The following is a 19760-nucleotide window of genomic DNA, read 5'->3' on the forward strand; positions in this document are numbered from 1 at the left end:
CAACCCATTTTACAAAATCTTTAACCGCTGCAACACCGCCATCTGCCAGGTGTAGTCACTACTATTTTGACAGGAGGAGTTAACACCGCATGGTAGAGACGGCTGTGACCAAGGTAACCAGGTATGCGCGAATCTATGTAATCAAAATCCAGAAGACTATTACTGGCTGCACGAGTATGCGGCAGGAGCATAGACATACATTAATGGACATGCCTTAACCGTATGTCGTTTTAATAATTTCTTTCCTCGAAAAGTGAGGGAGATGGCGTATGGTTTCGGACTATTTCATGACACCCTTACGCACTATACTGAGAGAGATGGATATTGTCCGAAACTTCGTTCCATCTCTTTCTTTTGTTGTACCACAATTCTGACCGCTAAGGCATGTCCATTGGTAAACGTCGATAGGCAGGAGTAGCAGTCTATGGTGATTATGGTAATGATTCAACCATCGACGTTTACTAATGGACATGCCTTAACGGTCAGACTTGTGGTACAACAAAAGAAAGAGATGGAACGAAGTATCGGACAATATCCATCTCTCTCCCGATAGTGCGTAAGCGTGTCATGAAAGAGATAGCACTAGTCCGAAACCATACGCCATCTCCCTACTTTTCGAATCAGGAAATTATTACAACGACATACGTCCATTAATATACGTCTATGGATTCAACGATGCAAACTTATATTTGTCTATGATCTATGGTCTATGATGTTTCTTATTTAGCCCTTTGTGTATCTATTATCTATGTTATTTGGTATATGATTGTCCATAGATAATAGATATACAAAGGGTCTTATCCGTGGTCTTATCTATGGTATTTGATATTTTATAATAGTTTTTACATTTTAAAGTGAAATTAATAAAAATAAATTTGTGTTTGGGTACATAAATAGTGGAGGTACTTTTTTAATTTCGTTTATATTATCATAAACAATTAATAATATACTTTTATTAGTATTAAATACAGTACCAATGTATATTTATGGTTTATCATTTCCCTACAAAAAATGCTTTTATATTTTATTTTTCGTTTTTAGTTTTTTCAGTGACCATTAAAACATAATTAACTAACAGAAGCTTCTTCAAAATGACTTTAATTCAAAGTGCTGGAGATCAACCTTCTGAAATTTCAAGACAGTCACATTACTCATTAGAATCTGCAGTTCATAATTTAGAGTGGTCATTAGTAAATGATGGGTCTGCGCCTTCATTGCTGGAAAAAATGAATGTTAATCAACAAACAGGTCCCACGGCAAGTGGATTGACTGAACATGATTACCCTACATTATCAGGACTTTCTCTTTCATTAAATAATTTAACTCAAATAAGAACACTCAGTAAAGTGCCTTTACCACCAGAAATAATGGAGCATTTTAGTCGTATCCTTTGTTGATTGTTTAATTAGTGCTAAATTGCTAAATCTATGATATATATAACTTAATTTCCTTAATATTTATACATACATTCAACAACACTGCATGATGGGACTGTTCACTGAAATAAATAGGGGTTGGTTAACTATTGATAGTGATATTTATGTATGGTCATATGAAGATGGTTCAGATGTAGCATATTATGATGGTATCAATGAAACAATTATTGGAATAGGTCTTGTAAAACCCAAAGATGGAGTTTTTCATGATTTTATAAAATTCCTTTTGATTGTTACGACTGCTGTTGACATAGTTGTTTTGGGCATTACATTTACATCAGGAACAAATGATCCATATGAAGAAATACACTTAGTTCCAGACCCTATATTTACTGTTCCTTCAGATGGTTGTTTAATAACTATTATTGAAGGATCTAATTTAGGGAGAATATTTTTGGGAAGTAAAGATGGTTGTTTATATGAATTAGTTTATCAGGTATCTGCCTAATTACTTTACAGATATGTTATATTTATTTAGTGCACATTAATATTACTTTTATTTCATAAGTCTGAAAGCAGCTGGTTAGGAAAACGCTGTAAAAAAATTAATCACTCCACCAGTGCTCTCTCATATTTCATGCCGTCCTTTATAAATGCTGCCCTTAGCGAAGAGGACTGTGTAGTACAAATTTCTATTGATAATAGTCGTCATATACTGTATCTACTGATGGAAAAAGGGTCAATTGAAGTATACGATTTGGGTGAAAAAGGAAATTCACTTTCCAAAATTACTAAACAAACACAAGCAAGCTTGGTTCAGCAAGCAATGAATATAGTTAAGTAAGTATTAAGTGTCTTAATTACAGTTACATACTTAATAAATAAACATTTTAGGACATTAGACAGTCAAAATTTTCGACCAATTGTCAACATATCGGCGATAGAATCGTCCGAATCGCTGTATCTGAATTTGGTAGCCATAACGCAAACAGGTGTGAGATTTTATTTTTCTATTGTTGGATTAAGTAATTTGCAACCTAATCAGAGGCCGTACACTTTGACTTTACTGCACGTGAGATTGCCTCCTGGTTATTCTGCAACTATGACCAGCAGGCCTCGCATGGTGCATATGGCCAATTGTTCAGCAGGTAACATGCTTCTTATTTCGTCGGTTAACGAATCAGACGCTTTATGGTGTGTTAGTTCTGATATGTTTCCCTTTACCTCGGCGTTTATGGAATTGCATACCACCATTACATTAGATGGACCAGCTTGGGCCATGGCAGAAGTAACTAATTGCATAGTTCCTTCAATTTTTTAAGTTTATGTAACACGTTTTATTCTTTAGATTAGGCATACTCTCCCAGGAATCAAGGTGCCCCAACCACAACGTGAAGACCCTCCTTTGGTGGTTCGTCAGCATTTAGAACCACCAAGAAAATATGTAGTGTTGACTGCTCAAGGGGCCCACATCTTTATGAAATTACGTCCTGTAGACGTTTTGCGACAGCTTTTGTGCGAAAATCAAGGTCCAGAAAACGATTCGGTTAGAGGTTTTTTTGTCATGCAGAAGGAAGATCAGGCTTGTGCAACCAGTTTAATTTTGGCTTGCTCTGATAATGTTGAAAATCACGATGTAGCCGAATGGGCAACAAGGTCATTTTTCTTGTACGGGGGTGAACCTAGGATTATGTCATCGCAATTGATTAACACAAACAAACCTATGTGTAAGTGATATAATTTATTTAAAATATATAAATATGTATCACTTTTATAAATAAGTTTAGAAACAGATTTCAGGTTTACTGATTTTTTTGTTACAGTTTAATGCTTCAAACGTTTGAATTCTGACCTTATACATCATAATATTAGCATATATCTTTAAAAACAGTGTCTGATAAAATGTTATCGACTTTTTTTTATGATTTAATGTGACTTTTGTTTAGTTTCTGGAAATACAACGTTTCTTCCCGAAATTATTTCTACACCAAGACCAGCCACAAACACGCAACTTACTCAGAATATCTCAACCCACCCTGGAAATGGTTTTACTTTTTCGGCAAAACATAATGGACTCTATATATTTCTTAGTAGAATTCTTAGGCCCGTGTGGTTTCGAAATTGTGTGCAAAAAGTGAATATTTCTAATGGGAAATTTTACGTATGTGTTTCTATTTTGTAAAGAATTTATCATAATTTACATAAACATATATTTTTTAGCTGTCCAGTGCTCTTCCCATTGAAGAATGTGTTGTTATAATTGGTCATTTGTCTGCCTTGTCTACTTTTTTGCATAAAAATACTCAGTTGTCTGTTATCCTTACTTCTGGTATATCTGATATGATTAATCAATCAAATTTGACGAAAACTCCTCCAAAAGTGTCATTTAAAGCAAATCAATCTACTCAAGATCTGCAGTTAGAAGAACGGCAGTCTCTTTCGGCATTTAAAACTTTTGTAAACCATTCCTGTCAAGTTTTAGGCCTGTGGAATATATTGTGCGAGCATCAGTTTCACGAATTGATAAGTAGCCTCCCAGAAACTCATCAACACGTTATGCAGACTATGTGTTTCAAGGATTTCATTCTCTACGCCGGGGAAATTTATGTCGAACTGATCAATAGTTTGATTAATAGTTACATTGGAGATAATGCATCTGTTGATTCAATTAGTCTTAAGTTGAGGTCTGTGTGCCCAAATTTATATAGAAGTGAAGATGCAGCTTGTACCAAGGTGAGTTAATAAAAAGATTAGATGTTTCTTCCTTACTTTAAATAACTGCGACTGTATTTGAAAAGATTGAATAACCTTATGTATAATAATGATAACATAATGTTTAGGCAAATGAAATATTAAAAGGTGCAAGAACGATCCAAAATAAGAACGAAATAGAGGAAATGTTGTGTACAGCTTTAAGTATTTGTAAGAGCGTAGCTCCAAATATTAATTTACGAGAAATTTGTCAACAATTTGTTTCTCTTGGTGCATACAATGCCGTTTTGGACTTGTGCGTAGATTGCGCAAAAAAAATTGATCCTGACAACATAGGTGAACACTACTACAAAAACGGTGAACAACGAGAGCACGAAGACTATCATCTTTACAGTAGAAGGTACTTATTCTCCCTTACCCTATTTTTTCTTTTTTTTTTTTATTTATTTAAACAGTCAATTATTTTACTTAGAATCGCAATTTATAATGAAATTAAGAATATGCTTGATCATTTGTATTCCCAAAGTGACCATGATGTGCTACATGTTACATCACAACCAGCAAGCTCCGTGGTAAGTTTAAACTTTTTTTTTTATTATTCTACTGATTGAAACCTATAATAGTAATCGATTGTATGTTATAGATCCAAAGAGTAATCGACATGGCGATGGAATATGATGATGAGCTTTTGCATGTAGCGATCTATGAATGGCTGGTATCTAAAAATCTCGTTTCCGATCTTATCAAAATTACTTTGCCTTCTTTAGAGTATTACCTTGTAAGAGCTGCTCATCAAAATAGTGATAATATAGTGCTGCAAGATATATTATGGAAACTGTATGAAAATAACAATAATCATGCAGCCGCTGCTAAAATATTAAATAATTTAGCATCAAACAGAAAGTAAAAATATATGCAGTAAACGTCTGGTACCTATAAAAATATTTTTTATTTTAGTAATAGTTTAACTTTGAAAGATCGCCTGGCTTATTTAGCACGAGCTGTAATGTGTATGAGAAGCGATAAAGTGGGTTATGCACCACATTTAGGAGTTTTTTTAAGGGAATTGGAAGATAAATTGGAGATAGCAAAAGTACAAGAAAAAGTACTAGAAAGCATTACAAATCAGCATCATAACAATCCTAGTGATGAAGAAGCAATTGTATCATTAAATTGTAATCTGTATGAAGTGACGCAGGTTGTGTATATGTTTTTATTTTATTTTTTATAATGCGAATTATCAGCTGTTTATAACATTTCTCTTGTTATTTATTACATCAATTAATTATTTTAGTTATACGAAGATTTTTGTGATCCCTTCAATTTATGGGAATGTAAACTAGCTATTATTGAATGTTCTGGTTATACAGATACATCACTAATCGAACTGATCTGGCACAATATTTTACAAAATGAAGTAAGAAGAACTGCTGGATTACCGTTGGACAGAATGAATCATGTCTTAAACGAAGTCAAACGCCTTTACAATCTATACAAAAACTCGAACATTTGTTTTCCACTGCGTGAGTTGTTTTTATTACAGACTTAGTTTTTATTTATTTAGTTAAGGTATCTTGTAAATACGTATTATTATGGTTAACGGTCAATATTGAATTATTTTATTGCAGCTTTTATCGTTGCTCAGTTAGAAATTATAAGTTCAAAGCTTAAAGTGGAACCTGGTGTGGTTCCCACAACCCTGTTTTCCTACGGGGTTCCTTTGGATACATTGATTAATATATATATTTCGTAAGTGCTTATTCTTAAATAATGTACTACAAATTCATTGTAATATGTAATAAAATATGTAGGAACTTAAACGCTGCATCCGCTGACCGTTTCTGGTCCATAGAAGAAAACTATTATCGATTATGTGAAGTTTTTGGAGCCACGGTGGATTTGTTTATTACACATAACGAGGATTTCAGCAGCGTTATAAAGTAAGTTGTAAAGAAAGTAAAACTATTCCTCAAATTACACGAACTAAAGATTTTACCAAATATTGTTTTTCTTTAGTTATAAAACATTGTCATTGTACAAACTGCAGACCTCTCTTTATTATAATTTTGTAACGATTTTGTTTCTTTTTCTAGGAGAAAAATAATATCTGTTTGTCAAGATACAATTTCAGGACTATTGACTAATTTGTATGGTAAAACGAACACGACTCGCTTGATAGATAAAATTCGACAACTTCAAACAGCGATGTCAAGATTATGAACTTAAAATGGGTAGTTTTTATTTTAAAAGTAATAATATGTTCAATTTGTAAGAAAAATGCATTAAATACACTGTCATTTTTTCATTTTAATATGATCCTTTTTGTCCTATCTGGGTACTTAACAGTAATTCGAGAGTAATGTTTCCGTAGGTTGCAGTTGTATCAAAAGTATCGGCATTTTACTAAAAATTTTATTAAAAAGAAGAGCTGGGCGAGTGGTTGCACGGCTCACCCGTGTGTGACTAAAATGCGTACCATAAGATACATTTATTTTTATAAAATTGCGTGAAGAGTTCACGAGTTTCTGCTGACGAGCATTTCATAAATATCGTTTATGTGTGGTCAGAAACAGGATCAAATGAAAGCTACATGTGTCTATCTGCACAAAACTCAAAAACAAGAAAGTTCATGAAGACACTGTCCACAGTATTATATAAAATACATATTTATAGCACTTAAATTAATAATATAATTAAGAACTTCTATACTCGTTTCAATAATATACCCATGTACAATTCCAGGATAGCATTATTGGCTTAAAATTTAAAGTAATAGGATATTACGCTTAAGAAATCTATAAGCAAATATTTATTAAATCGTTGAGCTTACGTTTGCGCAAAAACTCGAACAACATTAAAAAAAAATTTTAACTATGATTATGTATAATTTTTGTTATTGTACATTATGTGTCATCAAATCAACAAATCCTACTACAAAAAAGATAGATTTTATTTTTTCTATCTACAAAGGTAGATTCAGGTTGTAGTAATTCTGCGCTTATTTTTTTTTTTCAGAACATTTCTATTTAAGATAAAAAAAAAACGTAATAAGCTTAATTTTATTAAGCGTTTATTTATATGCTATAAATATTTATTTNATCTAATAAGATAGAAAGTAAATAATGACGATGTAATGACCTATATAAATTTTAAACCGAAGTTTTAGAGCCAAACAGCTTATGCAACCAATGTTGCAGCGAAGCGCATGCGTTTGCGTATTGATGTGCGCATATGCGCTTGACAATTCCGCAAAAATCTATGTGAATCTATGGCAAAAATAAAACTAAACAACCATGTCTTACGATTATAGACTTTACTTTTCTTAGTAGATGATTTGTACTTCATTTTTTAAATTTATTAAGGTGAAGTAATAGTTATTTGGTGAAAATAAGGTTTAAAAGGCTACACTAATATTAATGACTTCGGTGGGTTGATTCGCCACTGTCATCATTTCCTGGTAGTTGTCAGCCATGTTTCAAAATGTTGTTGTATAGTGTGCATTGCTGTGGTGACTGAAAACCAAAAATATAATTTTCTTGAAGTGATTCTTTCTGTTTCGGCCTAAAAATGGCAGGAAACACGGGGATGGAGCAGCTTATTCCTATCGTGAATAAGTTGCAGGATGCCTTCACGCAGTTAGGGGTGCATATGACTTTAGACTTGCCACAAATAGCCGTTGTGGGTGGACAATCAGCAGGCAAAAGTTCAGTATTGGAAAACTTCGTTGGAAAGTAAGTCAAACAGTATTTTATGCTTCGTATGCTTTGCATGCCTTGTACCATTTATCACGCTTTTTGTCCAAAATTTAACTGACAGTTTTTTTTTTGGGAGGTTCCCTTAACTTGGCGTCTATAGTTTTTATTTATCATTTGTATGAAGTATCTGTCAACAGGAGTGATACAAATTTTTTTTTATTTCTTTATAAAACGTAAGAATTGTCTGATATTTATGTTTTTGTGATTTATCATTTTTAAGTAATCTTATTGATTTTATAATTTTTTTTTGTAGAGATTTTCTTCCTAGAGGATCTGGTATAGTCACCAGGAGACCACTTATTTTACAGTTGATAAATTCTATCAGTGGTAAGTTGTACCTAAGATATTTGGTTATTTTCTGAAGCTGATAGCATGTAAAAACCATCACCTATATACTAATTAGTGTTTACAGATAAGTTACAGAAAGTGGATATGATTATTGAGTATTTTATGGAGCACATAGTCAATACATGTAATATTTAAATCAGATCAAGCCTAATTTATAAAGCGTTGTTTGTTTTAACTTTCATCTTTCAAAAATATTCTCTTCTGTTACTTCAAGTTCTTGTTTATTTACTGTATTAACTTTTTATTTTCTTATAATGTCACTAGTACTGTTTTTTTTTTTTTCAAAAACATTTACGATTGAGTTTCCCCAATTCCTTATTTGTATTATATCAGATATGTACTGGTTATAATTAATTGCATTTTTGTTTTGTCTGATGAAAATTTTGGTGAACTTTTTGACTTATTACAAAATCATGTTTAACTTTATATTTTGTAATTGAGTTGAGAAAAATTTTATTAAAGATATGGCTTAAAATTATTTATCTATATATAGTATTTAAAAAAATGTTCAAGTAATCAATGCATAAAATGCTAAATCATTGTATGCAATGCCTCCAGTGTTCTAATGGTGTGCACATTTAATTGCTATTAATTCTTTTATTTATTTGAAGTCATCCTTGTAGGGTTTTGTTTCATTACAGTTTTTTCTGTTACAGAATATGGTGAGTTCTTGCACTGTAAAGGCAAGAAGTTTGTAGACTTTGATGAAATTAGACGTGAAATTGAATCAGAAACAGACCGAATTACAGGTTCAAATAAGGGAATATCAAATGTTCCTATTAATTTAAGAGTTTATTCTCCAAATGGTAGGTAGTTATTTAAATAAATTTAGTTTGTATGGTTAAATATGTACCCAACTAACATTGCAGTTTTAAATTTGACTCTTATTGACTTGCCTGGTTTGACAAAAGTCCCCATTGGTGATCAACCAGTAGATATTGAACATCAAATCAAGTCAATGATAATGCAGTTTATTAAGCGTGACTCTTGTCTAATTCTTGCTGTTACTCCAGCAAATACTGATTTAGCAAACTCAGATGCTTTAAAATTAGCCAAAGAAGTAGATCCTCAAGGTAAGAAATAATGGTGTTTTTAAAGATACTACTATATGTGGTTATTTATTTTATTTTAATTTTCATTGGAAGTGTGAAGTTATTTTCTTAATTTGATTGTATTTTATATAGGTATTCGTACAATAGGTGTTATAACAAAGTTAGATTTGATGGATGAAGGGACAGATGCAAGAGATGTTCTAGAAAATAAACTTCTGCCTTTGCGAAGGGGTTACATTGGTGTAGTAAATCGTTCTCAGAAAGACATAGATGGTAGAAAAGATATAAAAGCTGCAATTGCAGCTGAAAGACAGTTTTTTATGAGGTATTCAATTCATTTATTTGGTTTATACATTTATTTTTATTAACCAATTGTAATAATTTGCCTGAATCAAATAATTANGTATAGCCAATTAAATATTACTCGTGAAATCTTATTTGTATTGCATATGTGGGATTATTTACAGAATTTGATTTGTATGCAATTATTTCAAATACATATATACAAAACTTGTTAATAATAATAGTAAATAAAAGATTAAATTTTTATGAAATCATACAATTTTTGAAACGAAAAATATACTTGTTTAAGGAAAATATTTAAGACCTTATTTCCTCTATTCATTATCTTCATAATCATTTTGTTTCTAATTTTTCGTTAATACATTTACTGATATTCATTGTAAAACCTATCACCTTAATTTATTTTTCATTGTAGTCACCCATCCTACCGTCATATCGCAGATCGATGTGGCACTCCGTATTTGCAAAGAGTTCTTAATCAGCAACTGACTAATCACATTCGAGACACATTACCTGGACTTCGAGATAAACTTCAGAAGCAACTTTTGACTTTGGAAAAGGATGTGGAACAGTTTAAACATTTTAGACCGGACGATCCATCTATCAAGACTAAAGCCATGTTACAGTATGTGACATTAAGCCTATTTTCGTAAATTTGTAGGTGATTAATGTTGTATTGTTAGGATGATTCAGCAGTTGCAATCCGATTTTGAAAGGACAATTGAAGGATCGGGATCTGCCCAAATTAACACAATGGAGCTCTCTGGTGGTGCTAAAATTAATCGTTTGTTTCATGAAAGATTTCCTTTTGAAATAGTTAAAATGGAGTTTGACGAGAAAGAACTCAGACGGGAAATTGCATTTGCAATTCGAAATATTCACGGCATTAGGGTCAGTTTTCTTCTTGAACTGTTTGGTATAATTTTTGCAACGTTTTATTGGATTTTAGGTTGGTCTTTTCACGCCTGACATGGCTTTCGAAGCTATAGTAAAAAAACAAATTGCTCGTTTAAAAGAGCCATCATTGAAATGCGTCGATTTAGTGGTGCAGGAATTGTCTAATGTTGTACGCACTTGTACTGATAAGGTGCGTACAATTTTTTTCCCGGTAGAAAAAATTTTTGAAAATAAAATATTTATTATGTTGACAGATGGCACGTTATCCTCGTTTGCGGGAAGAAACGGAACGTATCATAACTACATACGTCAGACAACGTGAGCAACTTTGCAAGGAGCAACTCATTCTCCTCGTAGACTGCGAACTGGCTTATATGAACACGAATCATGAAGACTTTATTGGCTTTGCCAAGTATGTATAACATTTTATTTGTAATTAACATTTTTAGTTATTTTAATCAACAAACCGATGTTTTCACGTAAGATTTAAGTTTAACAACATAAAAAATGCATCATGGGTAAATCACCGTACATATGTAATTGAATTGTAATTTAAATAATGTAAAAGTATGTAAATAATAATAAGAGTGTTATCTTAACAGTGCTCAAAATCAGTCAGAAAATTCTACGAAAACGGGATCGTCTCGAGGTCTAGGCAATCAGGTCATTCGTAAGGGTTACATGTGCATTCACAATTTGGGTATAATGAAAGGCGGTTCTCGCGATTATTGGTTTGTCTTAACGTCAGAGAATTTGTCGTGGTTCAAAGATGAGGAAGAACGGGAGAAGAAATACATGTTGCCTCTGGACGGGCTCAAACTTAGAGACATAGAACAAGGTTTCATGTCGCGGAGACACATGTTTGCACTTTTCAATCCTGATGGTCGAAATGTATACAAGGTAAGTAGTTAGTCTGTAATTTTCGTGTGTAGTCTTTTGTGATTGGTAACTGTTTAATTCTTAAAATCAAAAACGTACTACGTGTTTTTTTTAATTAAATGAACTGAAATTAAACAGAAACAAAGACCAAATTACAGGAAAAAATTGTTGCTTTAATTAATGGTTAATTGATCGTTCTCCGTGGAGATTCTTGTAACTGCACATTAATGTTTCTCCACTTTTTTACAAGTACGGTCGCTCGGAAAGCGTCCACAAGGTGAGAAAATAGATCACTCGAGGCTCTACATGTTAGCCACTCCAGCGAAGTATAATGTGTAACATAGCGTTATATATATACAATTCTGTATGCCAGTGTGCTTCTCTTTCTGTTTATTACTTGATCTCAACAGTTATACATCGATTTTGTTGGTTTATTCACAGGATTATAAGCAATTAGAATTAAGTTGCGAAACTTTGGACGAAGTTGACTCGTGGAAAGCATCTTTCTTAAGAGCTGGCGTATATCCTGAGAAGCAGACTGAACAAGTTAATGGCGAAGAAGTGAGTTAGAAATGAAGAAAATTTCTAAAAATATTACTCATGATAAATTTATTACAGACGTCTGAAAATGCGACTAGTTCAATGGATCCACAGCTTGAGAGACAGGTAGAGACGATAAGGAATTTGGTCGATAGTTATATGCGTATCGTAACAAAGACAACGAGGGACTTAGTGCCCAAAACTATTATGCATCTGATCATCAACAATGCAAAAGATTTTATAAATGGCGAGCTCTTGGCACATTTGTATGCCAGTGGTGATCAGGTTTGTATTTTTTGAACGAAGGAAATGAAAAGAAATCAATTCCTGCAACTGTTTCAATCAATGGGTTATAATGAGAAATACACGTTGCCAATACATGACTAACATATTGTATTTCTTATTATGTCAAATTATAAATCGAATTCCTAAAAATTATGTGATATGGTTTAGGACCACACAAGCAAGATTACCACAATCAGTTTCAACTAATTGTCTAATTGTCAAGACGTTGAAAGTGGAATACAAGTTGTGTATTTCTAATTACTCAATTTTTTTTATTTTCGTCCGTCTTTTATAGTTTTATGAGTTTGATGTTTAATTTAAAAATAGCAACAAATGATGGAAGAATCACCTGAGGAAGCCTTGAAGCGTGAAGAAATGTTGCGAATGTACCACGCATGTAAAGAAGCTTTAAGAATAATAGGAGATGTTTCAATGGCTACAGTATCCACACCGGTACCTCCCCCCGTAAAGAATGACTGGCTGGCAAGCGGCTTGGATAATGCACGATTATCACCACCTAGTCCGGGCGGGAGTAAACGACAGGCTCCGTTAATGAGTCAAGTTGGTTCATCGGGTGAGCTATATTCTACTTTTTCTCTTTTATTTTTTAAAGTGAAACTTTTATCACATTGCCTCAAAGTTTTTCATCCATCTATCGCATGTCGCATAACAGCCGGCCGCGGAGTAGGGGTAAAACTGAAAGGCGCTCGGCAGAGCAGCTAAGACCAATATGGAGGCGCCCATGACTTGGTTTTTCATCATCATTCCCATTTTTTAATCATTAAGATAAGATTAAGAACGCAATTTTAATTTGATACCCTAAATTGAATAATTTTCCGAAAATTTACAGTTAAATGCCTACAATCCGAAAAGTTTCACTTGCATCGTGGTTTCACAAAACCACACTATATTTTTTTTTTTTTAATACAGTCAACATTTCTTACTGCTATATATAAAGGGCCCCCGACTTTTCAGCCGGAATTAGGCCATATTCAGCACACTATACTAATATATGGACATTTACAAAATTGAAAGTGACTGTAAAGTTGATTAAGAAATCAATAAACTACATGTTACCCCTATAAATGTGTAGGGCCATTTGTTACATAATATTTTTAATAAATGGAAAATTTTTAGGATCGTTAGGTTCTTCCGGCAACGTCAGGGCTCCACCGTTGCCTCCAGCTTCAGGAAGACCGGCTCCTGCGATACCTAATCGACCTGGTGGAGGAATGCCTCCCATGCCACCTGGCAGACCTCAAGGACAACCTCTGCCAGCACCTCTCATTCCCACGTGAGCATTCGTTTGTTTTTTTTCTTTTGTTTTTAATAACAAATTTACTAATACTTGTGAGATAAATGACAAAATTCATCCAAAACTAAATTTTGTTTCGGTTGTTTTGTAAACACATACAGCAAAATGCTTTTAAAAGATTGGTGAACCCTCATTTATATGTTGTGCAACTTGTAGTTGTTTCTTTCGATGATTTGTTTGCTTATTTGTTGTGTGTGGGGCCAATGTTAATTAAAATATGTGATGTCTCTATTTCACAAGACTGAACTGAATTGTAAAATAAAAAAGGATCTTATATTATTATATGGTGTATGCAACTGAAAAATTCAAAGCTTCAAAAGGGATATATTTTCAGTTTTCATTCCAAAATATGTTCACCAATCTTTTTTGCTAAATCTGAGGTTGTGGTTTTTTCTTTTCAGGAGACGTTAAGCAAGAAACAACTAATTGCATCCCATTAACTTCAAACACGCTTTAGATATCGTATTATTCGTTAATAATTATGAATAATAATAATATTAAGCAGTAATAAAAAATAGATATATACATATATGTGTCATAAAATAACATAATGTGTAGAGGTGCATTTGTGCGCAAACTGTTATACTGCCTGTTTTTTATCTTCATACTGTGGTGTGGCGCAACGTTTGTAAATAACACGATGTTATAAGTATGTCAATATCGGGAAATATGAGTTGACAATTTTCGCTATTAAAAGTAAAGGCGCTTCTTACTGCTGACAAAGATAAACAATAGGTTATATTTTTTTTGTTTCATTTTTAAAACTAATTTTGCACGTCTTCATGCTTAGATGCTAGTTTAATTAAATAGAACAATACCGCTATTAAAACTTAATAACTGATAGAATTACTTTTTATTCCAAAAACTATCCTAGGATTTTAATAATAATTAATTGATCGATCTGAAGCAATTTAGTATGTACAAGTACTTTTTAATTGAATCATAACGAGATTTCGTGTTGAAAATTAGAAAGGTGAATCTTCGTACATATTTATTCGTATTTCCGTAGTTTTGACATTTTTAATTTACAACACAAAAACAGCAATGTATTTGTTTTTGTATGTACCTTCAAATAATGTGCGGCTAAGGGAATATTATGTCTCTGCAGCCGTTTCGGAGGTCAAGGGGTCATCCAAATTCCTCAGCAAATGCAACAAGCTGTGGGGCGCGCTGCCGCCAATGCAGCCATCAACGAACTGTCAAATGCCTTCAAAATACACAAGTAATTTTTCCTTTTTTGCCTACTTTGCCTATATTTGTATTAATACTGTTCCATTTACCACCACTTGTTTGACTTTTGTTGTTCAGTACTTTACTAATGCTGTATAGTTACATATGTGTAGTAGTAAAAGGGGCTAACTTATAATTGCGACAAAAGCACCCCCAATACGATGTATTTAAAACAAAGTATTTTAAATGTAACATATAAAGTAATATTTTCTAAAATGAAAGTACAAATACAAAGTATTTTCGCTCAGCTTAATTCAATTGTTTTTCTTCATTATTTGTCTCTGTCTTTTCTTCAGATTTCTTGCTAAGTAATTTTGCAAGCATTTTTTCTTCTTTCACCTTTCGTCTTGCTTCTTTCATTAATTTCTTTTGTTCCTTTTCTTTTTTTTCAACCATTTCCTTAAACTTTTCATCTCTAGGATCTACTGCATATCCAAAGTGTCTTCTTACTTCTTCTATCAATCTTTCTTTCTGCACCTACAGGTATAAATACTTATGCATAACAAAATAATGATAATAAAAATTTTAAAGTATATACACACTCTTGCAGCAAGTTCTTCAGCTTCTTTCTTCTTAATTTTATCATGTAGGTCTTTCTTCCACTGATCCAATTTAGCCATTTTATCCGTAATTTCTTTCTGCTTATTTAAAAGTCGTTCATTTTCTTCTTTTTTTCTTATTTGTGCTTTTTCCATCATTTCAAGAACAGTAAAAGGATAANTCCTATGAGTTAGAAATTAAATGAAACCATAGTATTGCTACTGTTATTAAGAAAAATAAGCAGATTCTATTAAAAAAATACGTGTTTCATTTTTGTTGTATAAAGTAATTTGTTATTACTCACAAATTTATGTTCTCTTTATATGGGCACATTAATGCATTAAAACTATGAACGCACTGTTGTAAATAAATAATCAGATTTTTTGTAGTTGCGCAAAAAATATTTAACACTGCAAAAAATAAAAATATTGACAGTAGTTCATTGTATAGCCAATTAAATATTACTCGTGAAATCTTATTTGTATTGCATATGTGGGATTATTTACAGAATTTGATTTGTATGCAATTATTTCAAATACATATATACAAAACTTGTTAATAATAATAGTATTTAGTGATATGTTATATGAAGAATTCAAGAACTACTTAAATAGATAAATGTGTAAATACAATAACATTAAATAGGTACTGGCTTATGTGTGCTTTTCCCTTTCCCGTTAAATAAAACTAAACAAGACGTTTGAAGGTTTTAACATTAAACTCAATAGTAAATCATTTTGTTTCCTTTGACTAATAAATAATTGGCTTAATAACCGCGTAATTCTATTCTTCTGTTTCTATTTACTAACCATGAAAATGTACTACAAGCCCAGTTCATTAATAAACTAACTTTTTAAGCATTTTTAAAAATGCGCTGCATATTCCAAACATTGTGTGCGTCAAACAGTACACAATTTCATTAACTTTGGGTAACTTGTCCACTTAACATATATTGTGCCACTTTGTGGCTTTTTTAGAATCTGATATGTGTTCTTTGTTTGGATTTACTAAATATATATTTTTTTTTTTTGAAATTTAATGTTATACTTGAAATATTTGGTAAATTGAGCTTTATTATCCTGGCGTTTTTTTTAAGGTAAAATGGTATTGGGTTAACCTTTTGTGTGATTCTTTTGATGCGCAATAATTGCACTAGAATTATAATTTTACTGAAACGATAATTATTTTTATTATCATTTTAGCCGACCAGTACCAAATATACCGCCAAGAATACCAGACCGCCCGTTCTCTGGAAGATCCAATTTCTAAACAAACATTTGACCTAACGCAACATGGGACCAATAATGAAACAGAGTAATATTTGGTTATAAATATTCGTGTTGAACAAGAGCTTGTGATTAGATGTAAGTTGGAAAATTCGGCTAAAAGATTTTGATTATAGGTATTTATATTTTCACATTGTAAATACAAACGGTTCGCGAATTACAATCGAAACGACCTGCTTTGCGCATCAAACGCAAACTAGTCCTTAATAGAGTATTACTACTTTTACTGTTTATGTAAATATGAAGATATCTATTAAATTAATTTTGTTTCTTTTTTTATTCTACTTTTTTCTTTTCCATGTTAATTTTAACTCGATTTGATTTTACTTTGTATTCGATTTTTATTTTTGTTATGTAACTATTTTCTAATTTTTATGTCCTACCAAATGATTGAAGTATACATATTTGTTTATAAACAAAATTAATTAATTAAAACAAAAAATAGATATATACATATATGTNATTAAAACAAAAAATGGGGATACATAAGTATTCAAAATAACTGGAAAGAAATTGAAATAGTCTTTTTTGCTATCGTTTCGGCACATGTTGAGAGCATTCTTCGGAGCTCTAATCAAATAGAACCATAAGAATAATTTTATCAATTAAAGTTGTTATATGTTTATGTTTCTGACTCCAATCTTTTTGTATTTATAGTTTTAAAGAAAGCTCACAACAGAAGTCGAAACATTTGCAAAAATAATTTGTACAAAATTATTTTGAAATTGCTTTCAAGACGGTAAAAAATTTACGGTCGTAATAATCACTCATAATGTAAATGTTTTTACTATGAACTCAATATTTTTTCGATCGAAATGACATTCTGAGAAAAAGACAATAAAAAAGAAGAACTTTGTGTGTCCACAAAAATCTCATACTTTATTTGAAATAAGTTGTTTCACAATCCGCTTTATATAGATCTAACATTACTCAAATATCAAAAGTAACTAATTCTATTTATTTCAAACAAAACAGTTCGCGAGATGGGAAAAATTCATTTTCCATTTATTCGCTTCGGCTAAGTACCTATGCTATATTAAATCTGCACTAAATTTAATTTTCTAGTACGGCAATACACCGCTTCAAAATCTAGCATGTTTTATTCGACAATCACTGGTGCTCTGTTCCAAAAACAACTGTAAGTATTATCCATAATTGTCTTAATCGTGCTGTATTATTCAAATTATTTGTTAAAATAAATAAAAACTGATTAAATTCTATTTATAAAAAGTAAAATAAAAACCATTCGTTTAACGTGTTATTGTAAATTCTTAATATTTTTAATATAATAAAATATGACCATTTAACATTTTGACTGCTCACGACAATGCTTCATTAAAGGCGGTTTTTATTTTGGATACAAAAATTTAATTGTTTATAGTTCTATCCACTTTCATAGTGAACGCTTATATGAAAAGTTGTTTCAATTAATGGAACGTACCCATAGTTCAATTTTTATCTATGATTCAATATTGATAAGTCATAACAATAGATTTACAACCATAGATGTATATTAATGGACGCCTTAGCCGTATGTCGTTCTTGTAATAATTTCCTTATTCGAAAAGTAGGGAGATGGCGTATGGTTTCGGACTAGTGCTATCTCTTTCATGACACGCTTACGCACTATTGGGAGAGAGATGGATATTGTCCGAAACTTCGTTCCATCTCTTTATTTTGCTGTACCACGATTCTGACCGCTAAGGCATGTCCATGTCCAAAACCATGCGCCATCTCCCTCACTTTTCGAGCCAAGAAATTATTACAATTACATACGGCTAAGGCACGTCCATTAATATATGTCTATGGTCCTATCCATAGACATCTATGCCATAGACATAGTTTCATATTTATATACTCTTAACAATAATAATATTCTGGTTATTAATAACCAAAATTAAAATCATATAATTAATAATTCCCTTTTATTACCAAAGAAGAGATACATATTTGTAATGCTACGGAGTTAAAACATACAGTGGTTACCTTATGATATTATTGATAATATGTGCTATGATTAAACAAAGTCGTCTTCATTAAACTCTTTTCAATACTAATAAGTAGAATTCTTACAATTCCTGTTTTTTTATCAACCAATACTTGTTAAGAATTATTAAAGATGAGTACAAAGAATGTTTTGGCATGCAACTGTTTAAATATCGTAATTGAATTAGAAAGTAACGAAAATATGCGAATTTTTCAAAACCCTCCTAGTGCTGAAGACCAACAAAACCCTTTTTTCAAACAGGTAACGAAATAATTTTTTGTTAGCTAATGAGTCTTCAACAAGTAGTTTTCAGGAACTGCTTTGGATTAACAAATTAAAATGCATTGATAAACAATATGCTTCGCTAGTTTCCTGCACTAATGTAGGGGACTGGATTATTCATTATTGTATCAATTGTGGAATGTATACTTATGCTGTCCACAGGGAGTTAGGGAAAGATTGTGTATTGGTGATGAAAAGTTTATTGGTAGGTATATATTTTTGAAAATAGACCAACTGTTAAGACAATATTATTTCATCAAGAAATTGGTTAGAGTTATAAAGAGTAGTATCTACATATATTATTTTAGACCTCTCGTTCAGTGGATGAATTACAGAAAAAGGATGGTTTCTCAAAAGTGTTTAATATTATAATAAATCAAGAACAAAGTGATATAAGTAGTGATCATGATATGGATGGTAATTTTAACTTTTTCTTTATTCTTGTCTTTAGTTTTTAATCAACAATATTTTAGTTCTCCCTCTAGATGTTCAGATTACCTTAAATAATATAAAGCGTCTTGCCTCTGAGAGCATTAAACAGGAAACAGCAATAGTAGAGGAAAAAATACGCAATTTTACTGAGAAAGAAAATGCAGCCTTGGAAGCCTTTTGTGAAAAAATTAGAAAAGAACAATCTATTCTAATAAGGTAATTTAACAATATATATATACATATTTATTACAGTATATTACTATTAGTGTTTATTGCTTTAAAGTAAGTATGTTTATGTTCAAACAAAAAGAAACTTCAAAAATAGGAGGTACTCAATTCCATTGTATTTTTTGGGCGTTTATTAATCATGCTTTTTTATAAATAAATAAATAATTTCATCTACTTTCACAGTGAACACTTATATGAAAACAAAAAAAATTGCTTCAGTTAGTGCTTTCTACAGTAAAGATTAATAGGTGTGATTTATTGTCTAAAATATAAATTATATTATCAATGTATATTATCAAGTGTAGTTTTCTTG

The 19760-nt window shown here is 31.6% G+C and overlaps 3 protein-coding genes across 3 annotated transcripts in view; all 3 read left to right on the forward strand.

Moving 5' to 3' along the window:
- The first annotated feature begins 795 nt into the window (after positions 1-795).
- On the forward strand, positions 796-6379 carry LOC108733963 (nuclear pore complex protein Nup154). Its single transcript, XM_018465329.1, has 16 exons — positions 796-902; positions 1042-1383; positions 1466-1872; positions 1945-2216; positions 2271-2664; positions 2725-3103; positions 3323-3537; positions 3597-4109; positions 4217-4488; positions 4561-4660; positions 4732-4991; positions 5046-5286; positions 5383-5611; positions 5717-5837; positions 5900-6028; positions 6182-6379. The coding sequence occupies exons 2-16, from the start codon at positions 1092-1094 to the stop codon at positions 6306-6308; spliced, it is 3951 nt and encodes a 1316-aa protein (XP_018320831.1). The 5' UTR covers positions 796-902; positions 1042-1091; the 3' UTR covers positions 6309-6379.
- A 1276-nt stretch (positions 6380-7655) lies between these two features.
- Positions 7656-16797, forward strand: LOC108733951 (dynamin). The gene is made up of 16 exons (XM_018465318.2): positions 7656-7819; positions 8097-8170; positions 8848-8997; positions 9061-9264; positions 9376-9568; positions 9962-10171; positions 10230-10437; positions 10496-10633; positions 10698-10855; positions 11046-11343; positions 11764-11883; positions 11941-12147; positions 12475-12721; positions 13285-13441; positions 14571-14684; positions 16435-16797. Exons 1-16 carry the CDS (start codon positions 7656-7658, stop codon positions 16499-16501), a joined length of 2709 nt encoding a protein of 902 aa, XP_018320820.1. The 3' UTR covers positions 16502-16797.
- Positions 16798-18361: 1564 nt separating this feature from the next.
- The window catches only part of LOC108733936, a 2586-nt gene continuing 1187 nt past the window's right edge, over positions 18362-19760 (forward strand). Inside the window, exons 1-5 of the mRNA XM_025973560.1 lie at positions 18362-18766; positions 18819-18992; positions 19096-19204; positions 19261-19425; positions 19644-19695. Of these exons, the coding sequence (XP_025829345.1) occupies positions 18638-18766; positions 18819-18992; positions 19096-19204; positions 19261-19425; positions 19644-19695 (629 nt within the window). The 5' untranslated portion in view covers positions 18362-18637. The remainder of the gene's footprint in view (positions 18767-18818; positions 18993-19095; positions 19205-19260; positions 19426-19643; positions 19696-19760) is intronic.

This window comes from Agrilus planipennis, unplaced genomic scaffold, assembly GCF_000699045.2.
Source record: "Agrilus planipennis isolate EAB-ADULT unplaced genomic scaffold, Apla_2.0 scaffold43, whole genome shotgun sequence".
Lineage (NCBI taxonomy): Eukaryota > Metazoa > Arthropoda > Insecta > Coleoptera > Buprestidae > Agrilus > Agrilus planipennis.